At 51.7% G+C, this 18,716-nt stretch overlaps 2 protein-coding genes across 6 annotated transcripts in view; both read right to left on the bottom strand.

Moving 5' to 3' along the window:
• The window catches only part of LOC123605458 (cytochrome P450 4F3), a 75,101-nt gene that overhangs the window by 29,112 nt on the left and 27,273 nt on the right, over window positions 1-18,716 (bottom strand). The window lies entirely within an intron of this gene.
• Window positions 3,102-17,619, bottom strand: LOC123605459 (cytochrome P450 4F6-like). Of its 5 annotated transcripts, none has more exons than XM_045492365.1 (12): window positions 17,427-17,619; window positions 13,444-13,588; window positions 11,776-11,829; window positions 11,556-11,683; window positions 9,985-10,106; window positions 9,007-9,277; window positions 8,609-8,675; window positions 8,290-8,419; window positions 4,617-4,750; window positions 4,456-4,520; window positions 4,188-4,270; window positions 3,102-3,797 (listed from the first exon to the last, which is right to left on the bottom strand). In XM_045492365.1, exons 1-12 carry the CDS (start codon window positions 17,616-17,618, stop codon window positions 3,620-3,622), a joined length of 1,569 nt encoding a protein of 522 aa, XP_045348321.1. In that variant the 5' UTR covers window position 17,619; the 3' UTR covers window positions 3,102-3,619. The 5 variants fall into 5 exon arrangements, with proteins under 5 accessions (XP_045348321.1, XP_045348323.1, XP_045348320.1 ...); XM_045492367.1 differs by lacking the exon at window positions 17,427-17,619 and adding an exon at window positions 16,719-17,260 and having other exon boundaries at window positions 9,007-9,151; XM_045492364.1 differs by lacking the exon at window positions 17,427-17,619 and adding an exon at window positions 16,719-17,243.

The raw sequence follows: 18,716 nt of genomic DNA, 5'->3' as shown, positions 1-18,716 counted from the left end.
ACGGATTTTTTTTTTTTTTTTTTTTTTTAGTTCCTAGCTTCAAGGCCAGCTTGGCATCAAAGGCCCTTGACGTGACTCAGAGGTAACTACGGATATTCAAAACAAACTGGATCTTCTTTTTTTCTTTTTCTTTTGATTTAAACATTCGTTATTTTAATCTTTTATAATTTCCGTCCAAATTAGTTCGCATATGGTGTGACAATGATTTCAGGAGTAGATTCCTTAGTGCCCCTTACCCATTTAGCCCATCCCCCCTCCCACAACCCCTCCAGTAACCCTCAGTTTGTTCTCCCTATTTAAGAGTCTCTTCTGTTTTGTCCCCCTCCCTGTTTTTATATTATTTTTGTTTCTCCTCCCTTATGTTCACCTGTTTTGTCCCTTAAAGTCCTCATATGAGTGAAGTCATATGATATTTGTCGTTCTCCGACTGATTAATTTCACTTAGCATAATACCCTCCAGTTCCATCCACGTAGTTGCAAATGGCAAGATTTCATTCTTTTTCATTGCTGAGTGATACTCCATTGTGTGTGTGTGTGTATATATATATATATATATATATATATATATATATATCACATCTTCTCTATCCATTCATCCATCAGTGGACATGTGGGCTCTTTCCATACTTTGGCTATTGTCGAAAGCGCTGCTATAAACATTGGGGTGCATGTGCCCTTTTGACATAGCACACCTGCATCCCTTAGATAAATACCCGATAGTGCAATTGCTGGGTTGTACGGTACTTCTATTTTTGGTTTTTTGAGGAACCTCCATACTGTTTTCCAGCGTGGCTGCACCAGCTTGCGATCCCAACTAACTAGATCTTCTAATGATAATTTTCTTCACAGAAGATTGTCACATTTCCCAATACTTAAATTTAACTTTTGTGACTACAGCCTTTTAAATGTTAGAATGCGATGCAAAAAGAAGAGAGGACTCACCACCTACTGATTGAGTGATGTTGCACATGTTTGCTTATTCAGTCTCTCCATCAGTGTGACAAGGTGGCTATAACTGTATGGTAACAGAACTCAGCCTCAGAGAGACCAGCAATTTCCCCCCACCCAAACAGCTAGTGAATAGCAGACTGTGATTGTGACCTTGGCAGTAAAACTCCAAGGTGCCGTGGATCCAGGGTCATCTGAACCTAATTGCATCTAGTTATCTGCCCCACCTTCCTTGAAGAGTAGTCTTACCTCCTTGATCCAGGATGAAGCTGAGGGCCCCACATCACCCCAAGACGCAGCAAAGAAGAAAGGGGAAACTGGGCAGAGAGAGTGTCTACCTCTCCATAAGGAGAGCTTCTAGAATTACCAGGTACTCTTTGACTTTTCCTATGGGACAGGGTATAGTCATTTAGCCAATCTAGTTTCAAGAAAAGCTTTCCAATGCAATCTGTATTTTGGCCTGCCAGCACCTAAACTAAAAACTAAGGGTTATAGGAAGGCAAAAATGAATATGAGGATACACAGTTAGCAGTCTCCAGCACAGTCCATCCTGTTGACAAAACATCCAATGTGTACCCCTCTCTCTACACCAGGAACATCCCCGGGGGAGTCAATCTCAAAGACCACCTGCTACCTCCATGTAGCCCAAATTCCAGGATCTCTGGGGGATGTGCTGTCCCCTCCCTTAAACCCTGATGTGAGCTTTTGTGGTCCAGAAATCTATACACTTAAAGGCAATCATCGCCCTGAATACGTTCAACAGTAGAGTGAAAACTGAATCATCACCATTTAAAATTCCACCTGAGGGGTGCCTGGGTGGCTCAGTTGGTGAAAGGTCCTACCCTTGATTTTGACTCAAGTCATGATCTCACAGTCGTGAGACTGAGCCCCATGTTGAGCCCTGAGCTGTATGTGAAGCCTGCTTAAGATTCTCTCTTTCCCTAGTCTTCTGCCCCTCCCACACCTGCACTGGTTCTCTCTCTCTCTCTCTCTCTCTCTCTCTCACACACACACACACACACACAAACTAAAATGAAATGGATAAAATTCCACCTGAGACTTCGTGTTCCATTAATGGCAAGCTAGGTTATTGGGATTAACCTTTCAATTTAAAAAAACACAACTCTCATAGCTGGATCCTTTTCCAATTACTTTTTTTTTTTAAGTTTACTGATTTATTTGAGAGAGACAGAGACAGTGCAAGTGGGGGACGGGCAGAGAGAGAGAGAGAGAGAGAGAGAGAGAATCCCGACCAGGCTCCTCGCTGCCAGCACAGAGTCCCATGCAGCCCTCAAACCCACGAAACTGTGAGACCACGACCTGAGCCAAAACCAAGAGTCGGATGCCTAGCCAACTGAGCCACCTAGGTGCCCCCTTTTCCAATTTCTTCAATACATAAATGACCTGAAAAGACAGTAAAGAATTACAAAGATGCCACTCAAGGGACACCTGGGTGGCTCAGTCAGTTGGGCGTCCGACTTCGGCACAGGTCATGATCTCACAGTCTGTGAGCTCGAGCCCCGCATCAGGCTCCGTGCTGACAGCTCAGAGCCTGGAGCCTGTTTCAGATTCTGTGTCTCCCCCTCTGACTGACCCTCTCCCGCTCATGCTCTGTCTCTCTCTCTCTGCCAAAAATAAATAAACATTATTTAAAAAAAAGGAAAGAAAAAAGAAACCTGGAGTTTAAGGAGCATGAATTATACTTTTGCGCTGGAGCGAGTCAGGGAAGTGTGAGACTCTTTTGACGGCCTCACGGCCAGGGGAGAAAAATCAAAGCCTAGAGTGACATGGGAAAGAAAAGCTGTAAGAAGGTCCTCCTTACATAGGTGGAAGCCTCCAGGAGCTACACTGCTCAGGGGGAGAACACACCAGTAGAGGGGACTGCAAGTGTGACCTCTGCTGGAAGTTAAACTGCCTTAGTGATCTTGGCACCACAAGCTTTGAACTCCATTTAACATCACCTTTGACCAGCAAGGCTCGAAGAATGCCTCCTAGAGAAACCTACCTTCTCCAAGTTCTACACATGTTATTTCAAATATGATAACGGATACTCAGGCAAAGATAAACAGGCACACGAGACCACTAACCCTACCAGTGAAAACTAGCAAAACAACAGACCACATAACGGATACAATGATTGCCATGATCAGACACACAGGAGAAAGCATTTATGTTTCAGTGAACATAGTGACCATGGAAACATAGTGAAGGATTCTGGGGTAAGAAAAGTTTGGGTATATTAGATAGGAACAGAGGTCAGAGTGGCCAGAGAGTAGTGCCACTATGGGTTCTCCACTGTGACCCAGAGCTTCAAACATGCCCCTCAGTCAGTCCTTAATGGTGGTCCCTCTCCTACTCAAACTCCTCCCATGCCACCCTATTGCCTACAGGATAAAAGCCCTTATTGGGCTGTGGGAGAACCCGCAATCAGCATGGCGGGTGGGGGGGCGGGGGGGCGTGATCAGCCGGAAAGGCTGTCAGGGTCTTGAGCTCACACACCAGCCTCCCCTCCACCCCACCCCTCGCCCTGGCCCTCGCCCTGGTTCCCAGCGCCCCCTGCAGGCTGTCAGTGGCGCCCCGGCAGAGGAGACCACCCAGTTCTAGTCCTGGGAATCCGCCAGGGGGCGTGTGTAGGGTCGGGGTGGATCCCAAGCCAGGGGGAGCTGGCGGGTCACTGGGGGCCCGCGCTCAGCGGCTCCACCCGCAGCCAAAGCCCGCCCTCGGCGCGCAGGATGAGCTCCCACTTCCTGCGAGGCTCCTCCTTGTCGGGCAGGACCCGAAAGCGCAGCAGCGTGAGCGCCAGGACCACCTTTATCTCCGTCAGGGCGAACGTCTGCCCCAAGCAGTTCCTGCGGGCGGCAGTGGGCACTCACTCGCCAGGGACCCCAGCAGGTCCCGTCGCGCCCCGAACCTGGCCCGGGACCGCCAGCCCCGCCCGCAGGGATACCGGAGGGGACTAACCGGGCCCGGGACCCCCATACAGGGGTCCCTGAGCTTGGCTCAGATCCCAGCCCTGAACTCCCAGACAGAGGGAAGTGGCTCTGAGCACACCGCGGAGCCCTCATTGGACCCAGCCACCCCCCACTGCCCAGGCCTTTACCCCCAACCTCTGGAGGAGGGGAGAGACGGAGAACCATCCTCAACACCCCCTTTCCCGCCCCCACAGCCACGTCTGGATCTCAGGCCCAGGCACCTACCCTCACCACCTCATCCCCTCCTCAGATGCGCGCTGCGCTCACCTGGGCCCCGCGGAGAAGGGAATAAAAGCCAGGGAAGACCTTTCCTTGATGTTTTCTGGGTCAAAGCGGAAAGGATTGTATACCTGGGGGCGGAGAGAGGCGGGACTGTTGGACGGGGTTTCCCAGGACAGCAGGCTTTGGAGACACAGGTGTGCTTTTCATGGAGGGAGAGATTTGCCAGGTCAGAACCCTAAGCCCTCCCTTAGGTCCCGCTAGGGAAGTGGCCAAGGATGAGGGTGGGTGGAGGGGAGGGAGGGGGAGGCAGCACCTCAGGGTCTGGCCACACGGATGGATTGTGGTGGATCCCGAAAATACTAACAAGGCAGACAACACCTGTGGGAGGGGAGGGGCCAGTCAGGAAGGGTTTCACCCCGCCTGATGGGCCCCTCTTCCTGCCCAGGAGGCTCCTTCCCCTGGCGTTGTGGGCACCTTTGGGGATGACCCTGCCATCTGGGAGCACGATGTCCTGGGTACAGCAGCGGGAGACGACTGTGACCGGGGGGTGCAACCGCAGACTCTCCTTGATGCACATGGTCAGGAAAGGCAACTGGGCCAGGTCGTCCCTAAGAAAGTCCCCCAACGATTAGCCACGGATCGAATCAGACTCCCGCAGACCTCCAGCTGCTCCCCGGATTCTGTGTCTCCCTCTCTCTCTCTCTCTCAGCCCCTACCTGTTCTCTCTCTCTCTCAAAAACAAATATTAAAAACAATTTTTAAGTATTTCTGAGGAAAGCCCAACATTCACACAGTATCTTTAAAAGTTAGAAAGTTTTAAGTTATACAATTTATTTAAAAAGGAAAAAAATCTCTTTGCTGGACTTACCAGGTTATTTGAATAAATAAAAGGCACCCTCCTAGGTGGGATACCTAATATAACGGTGTGGGTTCTTTGTAAGTTAAGTAATGTATCCAATACACCCAATTAAAATCTAGTTGGTGTTTTTGGAACTTAGCGATCTTATTCAATTTGAAAAACTTAAAGTTCAAGAGCTGTGGTCGATTTAAAACACCAGAGAAAGAGAATTCATCCACCTGATATTAAGACCCATTACAAAAATATGGTGATAATTAAATTAAATTAAAATCAATTCCATTAAAAGGCAGCAAGGCACTGTTGCAAGGACAGGAAAACAGACCCACAGAACAAGATAGAGAGCTCAGAGACAAGTACGTAAACAGGTGAAAACGAAGCATCCAGTAAATGAGGCCCCGCAACCCCCAGACAAGGAATGGTTCAGACACAGACACAGACACCCCCACAGTCTCACCACTACACACACCAAAAGACTGAATCATCATGCACTCCACATACAAGATGGGGTCTTCTCTTGGGGCGCCTGGGTGGCGCAGTCGGTTGAGCGTCCGACTTCAGCCAGGTCACGATCTTGCGGTCCGTGAGTTCGAGCCCCGCGTCAGGCTCTGGGCTGATGGCTCAGAGCCTGGAGCCTGTTTCCGATTCTGGGTCTCCCTCTCTCTCTGCCCCTCCCCCGTTCATGCTCTGTCTCTCTCTGTCCCAAAAATAAATAAACGTTGAAAAAAAAATTTAAAAAAAAAAGATGGGGTCATCTCTGACACGTGAAAGGTAAAGAAATAAGGGTAAAAGAAGGTATAATACAGAAGACAACTTTCTGACCGATGAGTAGGAAAGAATTCTTAAAACCCAAAATCTCAACCAGAAGACAAAAAAAGAAAACGAGAAGAAAGGAAAGAAAGAAAGAAAGAAAGAAAGACAGAAAGGAAAAAAAGGAAAGAAAAGAACAAAAGAGAAAAGAAAAAAAAGAAAAGAAAAAACATGCACAGAATTAAGGTTTTCTGTTTAACAAAACACTCCATTCTATGGAAGAATTAACATTCAGATGAGAGATTCACAGAAGATAGTTGCAATAAATATATTGATCTACAAGAATATCTTGAATAGACAAGGAATTCCTACCAATCAACAAGAGAGGTGGCAGGCGACTCAAAAGAGTAGACAAAGGACATGGTCTAGAAATTCATGGGAGCTCAAACTCAGAGATTTAAAACATGAAGAGATGGGGCGCCTGGGTGGCTCAGTCGGTTGAGCATATGACTTCGGTTTACATCATGATCTCGAGGTCCATGAGTTCGAGCCCCGCGTCGGGCTCTGTGCTGAGAGCTCGGAGCCTGGAACCTGCTTTGGATTCTGTGTCTCCCTCTCTCTCTGCCCCTCCCCCGCTTGTGCTCTCTCTCAAAATGAAATAAATAACCATTGAAAAGAACTAAATAAAACATGAAGAGCTGCTCCAAGTCGCCGATTACCAGAGAAATGGAAATTATATAGCAATGGGATGTTACCTCATATGTATTTGAGGTGAGAATTAACAAGGTGGGTGATGGTAAAGCCCGGCTGAGGCACCGGGGTGGGGGGACCCCACGCACTGACATTAAAGGTATGGACAGGAGCCACCACTCTGCAAGGCATTGGCATGGTCGAGGAAAGGCGATGTGTGTTTCATGACCCAGCAAGTTGGCTCTCAGCCTAGGACCTGGAGAGATTCTCAGACAGGTAGATAAAGACATGAACACCAAGGGGTTCATAGGGGTCATGAGATGGAAACCTCCTGGATATTTAGGTCCAAGGCACTAGAGAGGAACTTTCCATATGACACCGTTTGAATTGGTACCAAGTGCACTAAGTGTTTGAAGTTGAGAGACACACACAAACACTTCTCCACTTCACACAACTGCCGTACTGAGCCCAGCCTTGAAGCTGAAGGCACTACCTCCAAACTGTTCAGTCCAACATCTCCTCCCCATCCTTCATCCCTTGGCCCCCAAACTCCCTGGAACCCCCAGGCTCCACCTCATCTCCTCCAGGTTGCAGATATGTTTAATTCGAATATCTGACTTGTCTCTCCCCTGCTCAAACATCTCCCATGGCTCCCCACTGCCTTCCTATATTAGTCACGAATCTCCCTTCAAGAAAGAACTTGATGTCCAGCTCCAAGGATGCAGTCGTCTGACAGCCTCCAGTTAGAGGGCCTCTGGGCTCTGCAGCAGCGTTCAAGCCAAGGCCACACTCTCTTGGGCGGGTCCCAGCCACTGAGAGTGCATGGTGGGCCCCTACTTTCTGATCACTTCTGCCCAATGTGAGACTCCCTCCCTGAGAGCAGTGTCCCTGCACACTTCTATCTTTTATCCAATACTGGCTTCCCAGAGGACTTGAACCCACACCTTTGGAAAATCTTCACGTGGTTTCCAAAGCAGACCAAGAAGGGCTTCCATTACCAACTACCAGCTCCAGCCTCACTGGGAGCCTCTCAGATGCTTCACGCTGTAAATTTCACAAGGGTCCAGCCACGTTTACTTCCTCCCAAACACGCCAGGCCCACCGCTGCATGCCTCCATCAGGGCCTTTGCACAAGCTGTCCGTAAGGCCTGGAGCACTGCCCACTACCCATTCCCAGAGGGCTGAATTCATATTCGCTTCTTTGCTACCCAGCCTCACCCCATTCTTTCCTCCATGATCCAGCCTTGACCAAGTAGGACTTGAATGGGACTGGACATGGAGTTGAGAAGGGCCGGCAGGGTAGACATGTTACTGAACCAAGCAATGGGTAACTGTTTTACCCTCAAGGACCACTTGTGAATCCCTGGAATAGACAGTAGGTGGGAATTAGATATAAGAGCAAAAATTAAGAGTAAGGGTCTTTGGGGAAAATGTGCAACTTCAGGCAGAAAAGCAAGGGAGAGAAGTTCATTTACTCAACGCACGCCGGACAGCATCTGTTCTACACACATTGTCACGGTTCTCCAAGCAGCACTTGGAGGAGACATTCCCTGGCCTGTCCCGCCCCCATTTCCACAGGAGAAAAGTGGTGCTCAGAAAAGGGAATTGGCTTTATTCAAGTCACATAGCAAGCAAGCAGGGCAATACATGTGGACACTCCGACCTTTCTGTTGCATAAGCCTGCTTTCCCCTGCTCTCCAGGCTGGGTACCAGACCCCTGCCTCTGGGTTCTGCTCCTAGTCTCTCTAAGCAACAATGACACAATCAACAAAAAGTTCTTTCCCCTTCCCCAGCAGGGGAGCAGAGCCAATGAGAGGGGTTCCAGAACAGGACATGAGGACCTGCACTCACCATTCAATCTCTTTAGGCTCACGGTCCCTCAGGAGCTCTTGCACCTCCTGCCGACAGCGCTCCTGATACTCTGGGTGCTTCGCAAGGTTGTACAGGACCCAGGAGAGACCACTGGCCGTGGTGTCATGGCCTGAGAGGCAGCCAGACAGGCTTGGGTCTCTGGGCTTGTTCAGCACCAGAGGGCGGACAGCGCCCTTCGTTAGGGCCCTCAGGGAGGATGGGGAAGATGGGGTGGGATGGGGTGGTCCAGGGCCCACCTGCCAAGTCCCTGGGATTGGACAGACTCCTACCCCCTGCAGTCCCACACTGGGATGCTTACCCCCAAACATGAAGGTGTCAGCTTCAGCTCGGATATCCTCATGGGACAGTTCCTTCCCATCTTCATCCTGCAGAAAGGGCACGACCTCCTGAATCACACCGGCTCGGAGGGCACCTGAGTCTCGCCTGAAACAGTCCCTCAGGCTCCATCACCAAAGCAGGATTCGCCCCTCATCATCTCTAGAGCCCTGTCCCACAGGTCTCCCTGTCTCCAGCTTTCTTCTCCCAAGCAGCCTTCTGCAAAGTCACGTCTAAAACGTATCCCTGACCTGTCTCTCCCTTCCTCAACCACCTTCCGTGGCTCCTCAGTACCCGCTGGGTCAAGTCCAAGTTCTCCCATCTGACATTTGGAGTCAAGGTCCATTCTAACTCTTGAATTCTGATCCCAGGGAAGCCCACCTTGGCCAGCAGGAGCACATCAATGAAGTCCAAAGTCTTGGCCTTAGCCTTAGCCTTGAGGAAGTCATGGGAGCCCTCAGTAATGAGGGAGCAGCGCCGCTCCTGGATGATGGCATCTGTGAAGTTGTGCACCAGGTCACAAGCCCTGCGGAAGCGCCGCCCATCAGGGGTGAGGTAGTACAGCAAGTCCGGGTGCAGGAAGATCTGCCTCTGCCGTTTCACCACAAGGGCACTGAGCTCCAAGATGGCAGCGATATATTCACTGGCGCTCCTGAAGGGTCAGGCCATAGAGAACAGCTCCTTAACCCACATGAGGCCCTAGGGGTGCCTTCCAACCAGAACCTCAGACGCATGTCCCTGCAGAACAGAGTGTCCTCCAGGCATGCTTCTCTCTCCACCTGCCATCTCTGTCAATGGAATCATAGCCCAGACCCTGGGCAGACCTTGGGTATCACACTCATCTCTCTTCTGTCCTACACAGTATCTGCCCCTGCCCATTCCTCCTTACTTTCCCCCAAATCTGCCCCATTTTCGCCCCCACATTCAAGCTGCCTCCTCCTCAGATTCTGTGTCTATGTGACAGTTGGTCCTCTCTAGAGTCCGATGTCCAAGAACAGCTTTGACCATGGCCTTCATCTGCTCAAACACCTTCCACCTTCCATCCCTGGAAACCTCAGGGGAAAGCTCAGACCCCTTTGCTTCACCTTTGAATATCCTTAAGATTAGCCCCCCTCCCAACCCTCCAATCTCATTCCCAAGGTGGCACATGCTTTATTCATCCTAGTCCTGTTGGCCTTTATCAAGCATTTTTGCTTACCTGAAACCTTACCTTTCTCTTTCCCTTCCTTGTCCTTCTTTGTCTCACCCTGATCCGTCTCCTCCAGGAAGTCCCTTCTGATCGCCCTGGCCAGCCCTCCCTTCTCCATCTACACCCTTGGGACTATGGTTCATGTTCCCAGGTCCTGAGCAAGCACTCACTCCTGGCAATTGCTGTCAAAACTGAAGACACATTTCTGCAGACTGTCCAGGGTCATGAGGCTGATGTGCTCAAACATGTCCAATCGGGTGCTGCCCTCTGAGACTAGGCGCTTCCACTTGGCCTGGACAGAGAAAGGGGCAAATCTGGGGCTGGGACCTAGCTCCCCTGAGCTCCCCCTCAGTCCCAATCACCAGGATGGACTCCCCAAAACTCAGGCTCCTGGTCCTCCACCCCAGGCACCCATCTCCAGGGAGGACCAGGCTTGGGTGGGAATAGAAACTCTTACTATTAAGACCCAATGGCTGGGGGTCAGGAGACCTGAGTTCAAATCCTGGCTCTGCTTCCTACACCCCTGTGTGCCCTTGGTCAACTCAGTGCTGCCCTCTGGACTCCACCTGTCAAAGCTTCAGTAACAGTTAAGGTGACTTGCTCTGTTGTCAGACAAACCAGGTTGGAATCCCAACTCCATTTATTAGCTCACTTGCTAGCTGTGTGAACGGGAGCAGGCTCCCTAACCTCTCTGAGCCTCAGTTTCATCACCTGTAATGAGACATTAATCATCATCTCTACCTTATATGGTTGTGGAAATTAAATAAGACAACGTGTGCAATAGAAATGGTGCATGAGGGGCAGTGGGGAGGCTCAGTCGGTTACGTGTCCAACGTGGGCTCAGGTCATGATCTCACGGTTCCTGATATACACCAAGAGCTAAGTAACCATTAGCTCTCACCCTCATCTTCGTCATTATCCTAGAGGTAGGTGACTGCTGCAAAAATGTCTCCATTTCTTCATCCCTCCCTCTACCTTCACCCTTTGCAATGAGGTTTGGCAGGTCTTCCATTAGGAGGTAACACCTCCTTCTCCAGCTCTTGAATTGGAGCTGGATGTGGGACTTGCTTCCGCCAACAGAAGAAGGTGGGGGTCCCGGTTGCCTGTTCTGAAACTAGGCTTCAAGAGGTACTGCATGTTTCTACTTGTTCTCTTGGAGCCCAGGGTCTACCATGCGATCAAGCCTAGGCTAGCCTACTGGAAGATGAGGGACAAATGCAGGAGTCTGGTTGTCCCACCAAGGCCATCCTAGACTAGCCAACCATTAGCCAAGCCCCAAATGTGTGGCAGAGCTGAGCCTGGAAAAGCAGAGCCGTCTCCCAAACCCAGCCATGGCCACAGACACGTGAGTGATTCCAGCCAAAATAAGAACTATTCTCCGGACTCATCGTCTGCGAGCAATAAAACACAAATTCTTTCAACCTCATGAGTTTTAAGGTGCAGTCCAGTGAAGAAAGAGCTACCATACAATCTTCATCATTAGTGTCTCAAGTTTCACAGAGTTTCAGTGAGGCAGATTAGAAGCTAACACCTTCCGAGCACCTACAATGTGCCAGGACCATGATTCCATTACATCATCTGGACCACCCTTTAAGAAGGGCTTATAATCCTCATTTGACAGATGGGGAAACTGATGCTTGCAGAAGAAATAGAATGGCCCGAAAGTCATCTAGCAACGCCAGGACTCCAGGCCACTCCCCTTTTCCCAAGGCTCCAGCCAGGACCCTGGGTTTCAACTCACGTGCATGATGTCTGCACTTTTGTTGAAAATCTTCACATAGGATTTCAAGATTTCAAAGTGGAAGGCAGGCGTCAGCAAATGACGGTGGTGGCTCCACTTGTCACCAGCAGTCAGCAGGAGCCCATCCCCTAGTAGAGGCAGCCACGAGGAGTAGGCAAGGGAGTGCTTTCCCGTGAGACCCCAAGTTGTCCCCAAACTCCTTCACTTAACAGTTACTCACCCAGCCAGGGCCTCAGAAAGCTGTAGAAAAACTTGTCCCTGGGCACGATGGTGGCTGGCAGGAGAGACAGATCATTAGGGGCCATAGAGAAGAGGTGCGGATGGGCTTTGGGTTGGGGGGTGGAGGATCCAAGACAGGGGATGCATACCCCCTCCAACCTCCATAGTGGGAATTGTATAGTGCAGAGTTGGGAGGTGATGGGGGACAAGACCAGGCTGCAGCACAGAGCAGAGCAAAGGCACAGCCCATGGACCTACCCCTAGGTACTTAGATGCTCCCGAAAATATGGCACAACACACCCAACATGCTTTGACATGGCTCCTTGCCGGTCCGACATGTTCGAAACACCCAAGCACAAATCAGCACTCCACAAAATGCCTTTCCAGGGACCTAGGACATCGCACCTGTCCCAGAACCCTCTGACATCTCCTGGGACTTCTGACATGGCCCCAACACATGGTAACGTGCCCTGACACGAAACAACATGCATAACACACACTGGCCTCAGGCAGCATCCTCTGAATGGACCCAAAGACAATCTGACACGACCTCAGTGTGTCTCATAGACGGTCCCTGGCAGGACTTAAATATGGTCCCACTAATGTCCCAGACATGGCTCAGGTGTGACCTAGCCTTTCTCAGGATTCTCTTCCATCCCATAGTTAGCATTAAGTGCTTAGGCTCACGGGCTCCTGTGTCCTTAAGAGACCGAACAATGTTGCCACCCTCAGACGCTGAGCTCCACCCACCACAAAGAGCTGCCACTGCTCCCTCGTGCCTCTAGACCAGCTCCCCACAAAACTCTGTGGATCTTCCCCCACAAAACTCTGGCCATCTCCCTACCCCAAATCCCCTTCCAACTAAAGGTCCCTCCTACCAGAGGCAGTTAGGGCAGCCAAGAACACACAGAAGAAGCAAGAGAAAGCCTTCGGCATGCTATGTGACCTTGAGAAGTTATTAAGCCTCCTTGAGCCTCCGTTTCCTCACCCAGGAAATGCCCCCCTAGCAGAGATGCCAGGGAATGGACATCTGGGGTATCTGCCTGTCCATCCCCTTCTGGAACCAACACCTTGCTCCTCTTCCTCCCTCAGTCCAAGTAGCTAGGGAGGGTGGCCATGCCACTCCATCCTCCGTTCCAGAGCTGAACATAGGACCCTAACCCTTAACAATCATGTTGCCGTGACTAGAGGAAGAATTGGTCCCTGTGACCCAAGCCAGGCCAATTTAAGAGAATCCTGCAACTATTTCTGGGTCTTCAGAGAATGAGCTCACGTTTCCATGGGGGTTCAGCTTCTTAGACCCATCTTTGTCAGCATGAGAGTGAAGCTGTCACCAAGGAACACAGAACTACAAGAGAAAGACAGATTCCCAATGGCACTGTTTGAACACTGGATCCAACCACGCCTGAAGACAACATTCCTTCAGCTTTTCAGTCAATAGATTCCCTTTCTTCTCTTAGACCAACATTGCTGAATTTCCACCACTCAAAACTGAAGAAAGACTGGGAACCAGAGAGAGCCAGGGACCTGCCAGAGTCACCCAGCAGGTTAATGGCAGGTCTCCATCAATATTACCCACTTCCCTGCTCAACCTGGTCTGTCCAGAGCGGTGAAGAACTGGGAACAGGGACAAAGGAGTGGCTGGGTCGGGTGCTCCTGGGAGAGATACCTGGGGCCTGGAGCAGGGGGGCAACGAACTTGGGGTGGACGAACCGCAGAAGTGGGTAGAAGGGCCCCATCCACCAGAGGTGAACATCACGGAAGCTGTGACTCAGACTCTCCATGAACCTGAAGCCTTCTTCATTGCTCTTTACCTGGGGACAGCAGGGTGGAGGGGGTGAGGCCAGGTCAGGCAGCAGCCCCAGAAGCTTACAACTTCCCACTGCATCCCCCCTTCTGCCTGCATTATTAGTCTACACCTCTACATCTCACCAAGTCAGCTTCCCTTGGTTGGTCTATTTCTCTTTTTTTGTGTGTCTATCTATGTGTCTCTCCCTCTCCCTTCACTCTCACAATCTTTATCTGTTTCTTTAGGTAGGTGATAGACACCCAGATGATAATAGCTAGATGATGCAGAGCTACATGATGATGATAGATAGATAGAGAGATGATAGATAGATGATAGACAGATGATAGATAGATAGATAGATAGATAGAGATACAGAGGTAGATAGAGATGGATAAATGATAGAGAGATAGATACATAGAGAGAGAGAGAGAGTGAGGGGGAGAGAGATAGAAGATAGATGACAGATAAATGGGACGATGGTTGCATGGATGCATGGACAGATGGATGGACAGACAGATAGATGGAGGCATGGATGGATGGTTGGATGGATGGAGGGACAGATGGATGGATGCAGGCATGGATGGATGGATAGATGGATGCATGCATGCATGCATGGACGGACAGATGGATGGGTGGATGCATACGTGGATGCATAGATGCATGGATGGATGGACGCTTGGAGGACGGGTGGATGGATGGACAGACGTATGGATGCATGCATGCGTGGATGGATGAAGAGAGAAAGGAAAGAGATGAGAGATCGATGGGTAGATGATAGATGATATGTGTTTGTGTATGTTTCTTTTACATTCTCTGTATGTCCTCTCTGACTCCCTCACTTTTTCTCTGTATCTCTCTCTTTCTTCACCTCTATCTCCCTCTCCATCTCTCCCACTCCCCTTGTCTGTGTCTCCTAACCTGCACACCCTCCATGGCTCCCCAGAACCCTCAGAAAAAAACCCCTAACCCCCACACAGTCTGTCTTGCAGCCCCACTGGCTCTGCTGTCCCCTCCACCTTCTCCCTGCCCCTTACCAGCATTGCTCTTTATGCACTCAGCTCGTGGTTGCTCAAAACCCCAGTGCTCAAACGGCAGTGGGGTGGCTCAGGTGGTTAAGCATCTGACTCTTCATCTTGGCACAGGTCATGATCTCATGGTTCGTGAGTTCAGGAGCTGCACTGACAGTGTGGAGCCTGCTTGGGATTCTCTCTCCCACTCTCTCCCTCTGCCACTCCCCCACTGATGCGTGTTCTCTCTCTCTCTCTCTCTCTCTCTCTCTCTCTCTCTCTCAAAAAATAAATAAATAAACTTTAAGAAAAACAGGTGTTTGCTCTGTCCCCTCCAGGCTTTTGAGTGGGCTATTCCTCTCCACAGTATATACTTTCTCTTCTTTTCTTAAAAAATTCCTACCCATCAGTCCAGACCCCCTTCCAACAACTCCTTCTCTAAGAAGCCTCCCAGCCTACCCAAACAGCAGATGCCTTGCTTCCCCTCTGAGTTCCCCTTATCCCTGTCTCTCCGTCAGACCCACTCTGACCATACAAGATTGAGGGTGTCTCTAGTTCTACATGCCCAAGATTGGGGTTCCCCCAAGACAATACCTGGGACTGAGCCTCCCCAAGGACACTCCTGAAGCAGTGTCCAGAAGAAAGCAATGACCAAGGTCGCCCAAGAGCAGAAAGGACCTTGGAATCCACAGGGACCTCACAGAAGCCTGGCAGGGAGGGGTATGTGGCCCTCAGATGCTGCCACAGAGCCCATGGCCACATATTCCAGATGGATACCTGTGGCATGATGACAGAGCAGGCAATGCCACGGTGGCAAGAAATGATGGGAGCCCAAGCAGATCATAAACCCTGCGAGTAGGCAGCCACCAGCTGAATTAAGACCCTCAAGCCCTGCTCTGTGGGGTGGACCTACAAGCAAGACAGGGGCCATCACCTCCGCAGAAGGAGCCACGGCAAGTTCCCCTGCAACCTCTGCAGGGGTCAGTGTGTCCAGACTCTGCATAGATGGAGGGGATCTCTGTTTGCTCCTGCTCCTTCCCTTGGGGGCAGAGGGATCCCGGAAGACTCTCCATGTCCCAAGGGTCCCTCCCAGGACACAGGGAGAAGACATGCTCCCTGCCCCCGGAGAGGCCGACCTTGGCGTGAGAAGTCAGATCTTTCTTCTCCTGGGAGTCGTTCCAATCTCAGGGAGGTGCCCACGGGAACAGCAGGGTGGCCTCACGTTTTGTACTGGGGCTCGTTCCCATGTCCTCTCATGTCCTGGCCAGTCCACACGGCCCCCCCCTCCCGCCCCTCAGAGGGTGAAAGTGTGCAGACCTTCCAGCTCTGACAGACCCCAGGACACAGGTGTGAGCTCTGCCCATCAGTCAGGAGGGCAGCTCCCACCTACGTCCTCTTCTGCCCGCCAGCTTGCATGGTGCATCCCATCTGTCTGTCTGTCTGTCTGCCTACCTGTCTATCTACCTCTACCTATGAAGCTATGGACTATCTATGAAACTATCCCCTGAACCTATGGACTCCCCCACCAGCCGTGCCTTTTACAAATGAAGAAACCCAGGCCGCGTCCCCCAAAAGGAGAAGGAGGGGGCCTTGCCTCCCAGTGAGGCATCCTCTCCAGTCCCACGGGAAGCCCCATCCCGGCCTGACAAATACTTCCAGGTGCTCCAGACAGGTGAATACAAGTCATTTTCACTTTTGGGACTGCTCCCTGCTCCCTAAGAACCCTGAGGCATTTGAGGAGATTGGCCCAGAGAGGGAGAGTGACTAGGCTGAGGTCACACAGCAGAGGGACTGGAGGAGAGAAGAGTGACCAAGACCAGCCTCCATGGCCAAGCCCTGGAACAGGGAGTGGAAACGGTAACTTCATAACATTCCTGCTACCCCCAGGGTTTGTCAAAACATTCCCAGACCCAGCATCTCAGGCAAACTTCACAATGAGCTTGGAATGCCCTCATTCCAAACTCGGCCATAATGAGCAGTAAAATAGCAGGAAGTCCTTCCCCCAGCTGTGGTCCTCATGCTGGGCAGTTAGGAAGAGCTGTGCTCCTCCCTCAGCCTGTCTGGGGATGGGAAGGGCTAGCCGCTCGTCCCCTTGACCTTGAACATGGCAGGTAATGACAAGCTCATCTCCTATGTGTCAAAACTTACCTGAGTGCCTACTCTATGCCAGCCCCTGGGCTGGACAATGTAGCATCTGATCCCCAGAGCAACTATCCAGGTAAAGAGGTGGAAAATAAGAAACTGGACAATTAATTCTTTACTTATGAGCAGACCCAAGTCAAAGGTCCGTGCAGGTGGGGAGTCAACGAAAGCTTCTGTAAGGGAAAGTGAGTGGTTAAACTTTATTCCGGTTGGGCAATGGGCCCATTGGGACATTTCAGCAGGGAAGTGTAGACTGAGAGGAAGCTTTCCTGGGGAGGGGTGTGGGTGGAGAGCTAGGCCCCTGTGAGTCGAGGTGGGGAGGTCATAGGTAATTCCTGTAGGTAAGTGAGCAGACACAAGGGAATGGGCCAGGTAGGGAGCAGACCCTGGACAGCGCCCCTGAGAAGGTCTCTGGGGTAGCCATGGACACTGGGAAGGCCAAGGGACCCTGCTCTGTGCAGCCCGCCCTGGGAGCCCTTCAGAGGGACATTAATGTGGGGAAGGGAGGCAGGAAATGGATCCCAAACAGGCTAGGGGTGCGAAGATGAAGATGTGGAAATGGCCTGGGATGAATGAGTGATTAAAGAAGGGCTCCCTAGCCTTCCTCCTTCTCTGCTGTCCCAGACCCCAGCCCCACCCCAGGTCCCCATTCCCCACCCCTGGGAAACTGCATCCACCCCGATGCCCCAGGCCAGGCCTACCACCCACACTCACCGGTCTCATGTGACACCAAAACCAGTGCTCCTTCGGAGGCTGCGGGAAACACCGGAGGCGGCAGCACGTGTCATAGAAGCTGTAGCTCCAGGCCAGGACGCTGGCCGAGAGCCAGGAGACCCCCACCAGCAGCAGGAGCAGCCATGGGGAGGCTGCCACCTGCCCGAGTCCCAGCCAGAGCAGGCTCAGCATCCTGGAGGCAGAGGGGACAGATTTTCCTGAGGCCGAGGAAATGGGCCCACGGGTGAGCTCTCTGGGCTCTTCAGGAACAGAGGGAGAGCCCCTCCCCCACACTGGGATGGGAGGGGCAGGGACAGAGAGGGGTAGGCATGGTGAGTGCTCAGCACTGGGCAAACAGTGATTCAGAGAGGGGAGGAGGACCTAGACAATTCCAGAGGGAGAGGCAGAGTGAGTGAGAGGGAGAAAAAGAAAGACAGAGACACAGAGAGATAGCTAACCACCCACCAGTAGCCACTCTGCTCCCAGCGGCTCTCTGGAGCCACCCCACCCTTGGGCAGCATCCTTTGCTACCCAGGATCAAGACCCCCAGCCAGGTACCTTCAGGCCAAGGCAGCTTATCCACACAGCCTCCTCTCCCTTCCTCTTGGAAAGTCTTTGTCCCTGGCGCCTGACCTAGGGGACACTGGCAGTGGCCAGGCTAAACCAGCCAATCCCTGCCTGCCTGCTTACCTCCTCCCCACCTGGCAGCGGCCCAACTGGTAGGTGAGGGAAGGGGACTTCCGTGTTATAAAGAGAGTATGGGATTGCATCCTCAGTACTCAGCACCGCCCATGTGGGGGTGGGGGATCCGTTGAGGGATGGGCAAAGTGACTCTTGGGTGCGGAGCTAACAACTAGCCTGCCCTTTCAAGGCCAGCAGGGCACAGCAGAGAAAAGCTTGAATGTGAGAGTTCAGGTGCCATGGGGGCAGGGTCCAGCCAAGCCTAGTCCCAAAACATCTCTGGGGCTCCTCTCCACATACGAGGCAGGTCAGAGGCATGCACCATTTCCCAGCGCAGAATCAGGAAGCCTCGGGCCTCCGGGCTGCACAACCTGGCAGGAGTTCGAGTTCTGCCTCCAAGCAGCCTAGGACCTGCGCTGACACAAGACCGCAGGGCGCAGGAACAAAAAGCCCTTCTGGCTGGGGGTTACTTGCATCAGACTCAGGGGGTAAAGGGCCCAGTGGGAAGAAGTCACCTGGAGGTGAGGGGGTAAGTCTGCTGGGAGCCAGGAGAGGGAGGGGGGCCCAGACAGAGCTGGGAGACCCTGCACTCAGTTCTGCCCGCTCCTG

The sequence above is a fragment of the Leopardus geoffroyi genome, chromosome A2 (genome assembly GCF_018350155.1).
Source record: "Leopardus geoffroyi isolate Oge1 chromosome A2, O.geoffroyi_Oge1_pat1.0, whole genome shotgun sequence".
NCBI classification, from domain to species: Eukaryota; Metazoa; Chordata; class Mammalia; order Carnivora; family Felidae; genus Leopardus; species Leopardus geoffroyi.
Note: the sequence above shows the minus strand (reverse complement) of the source record. Positions and strands in the feature narration are given on the sequence as shown.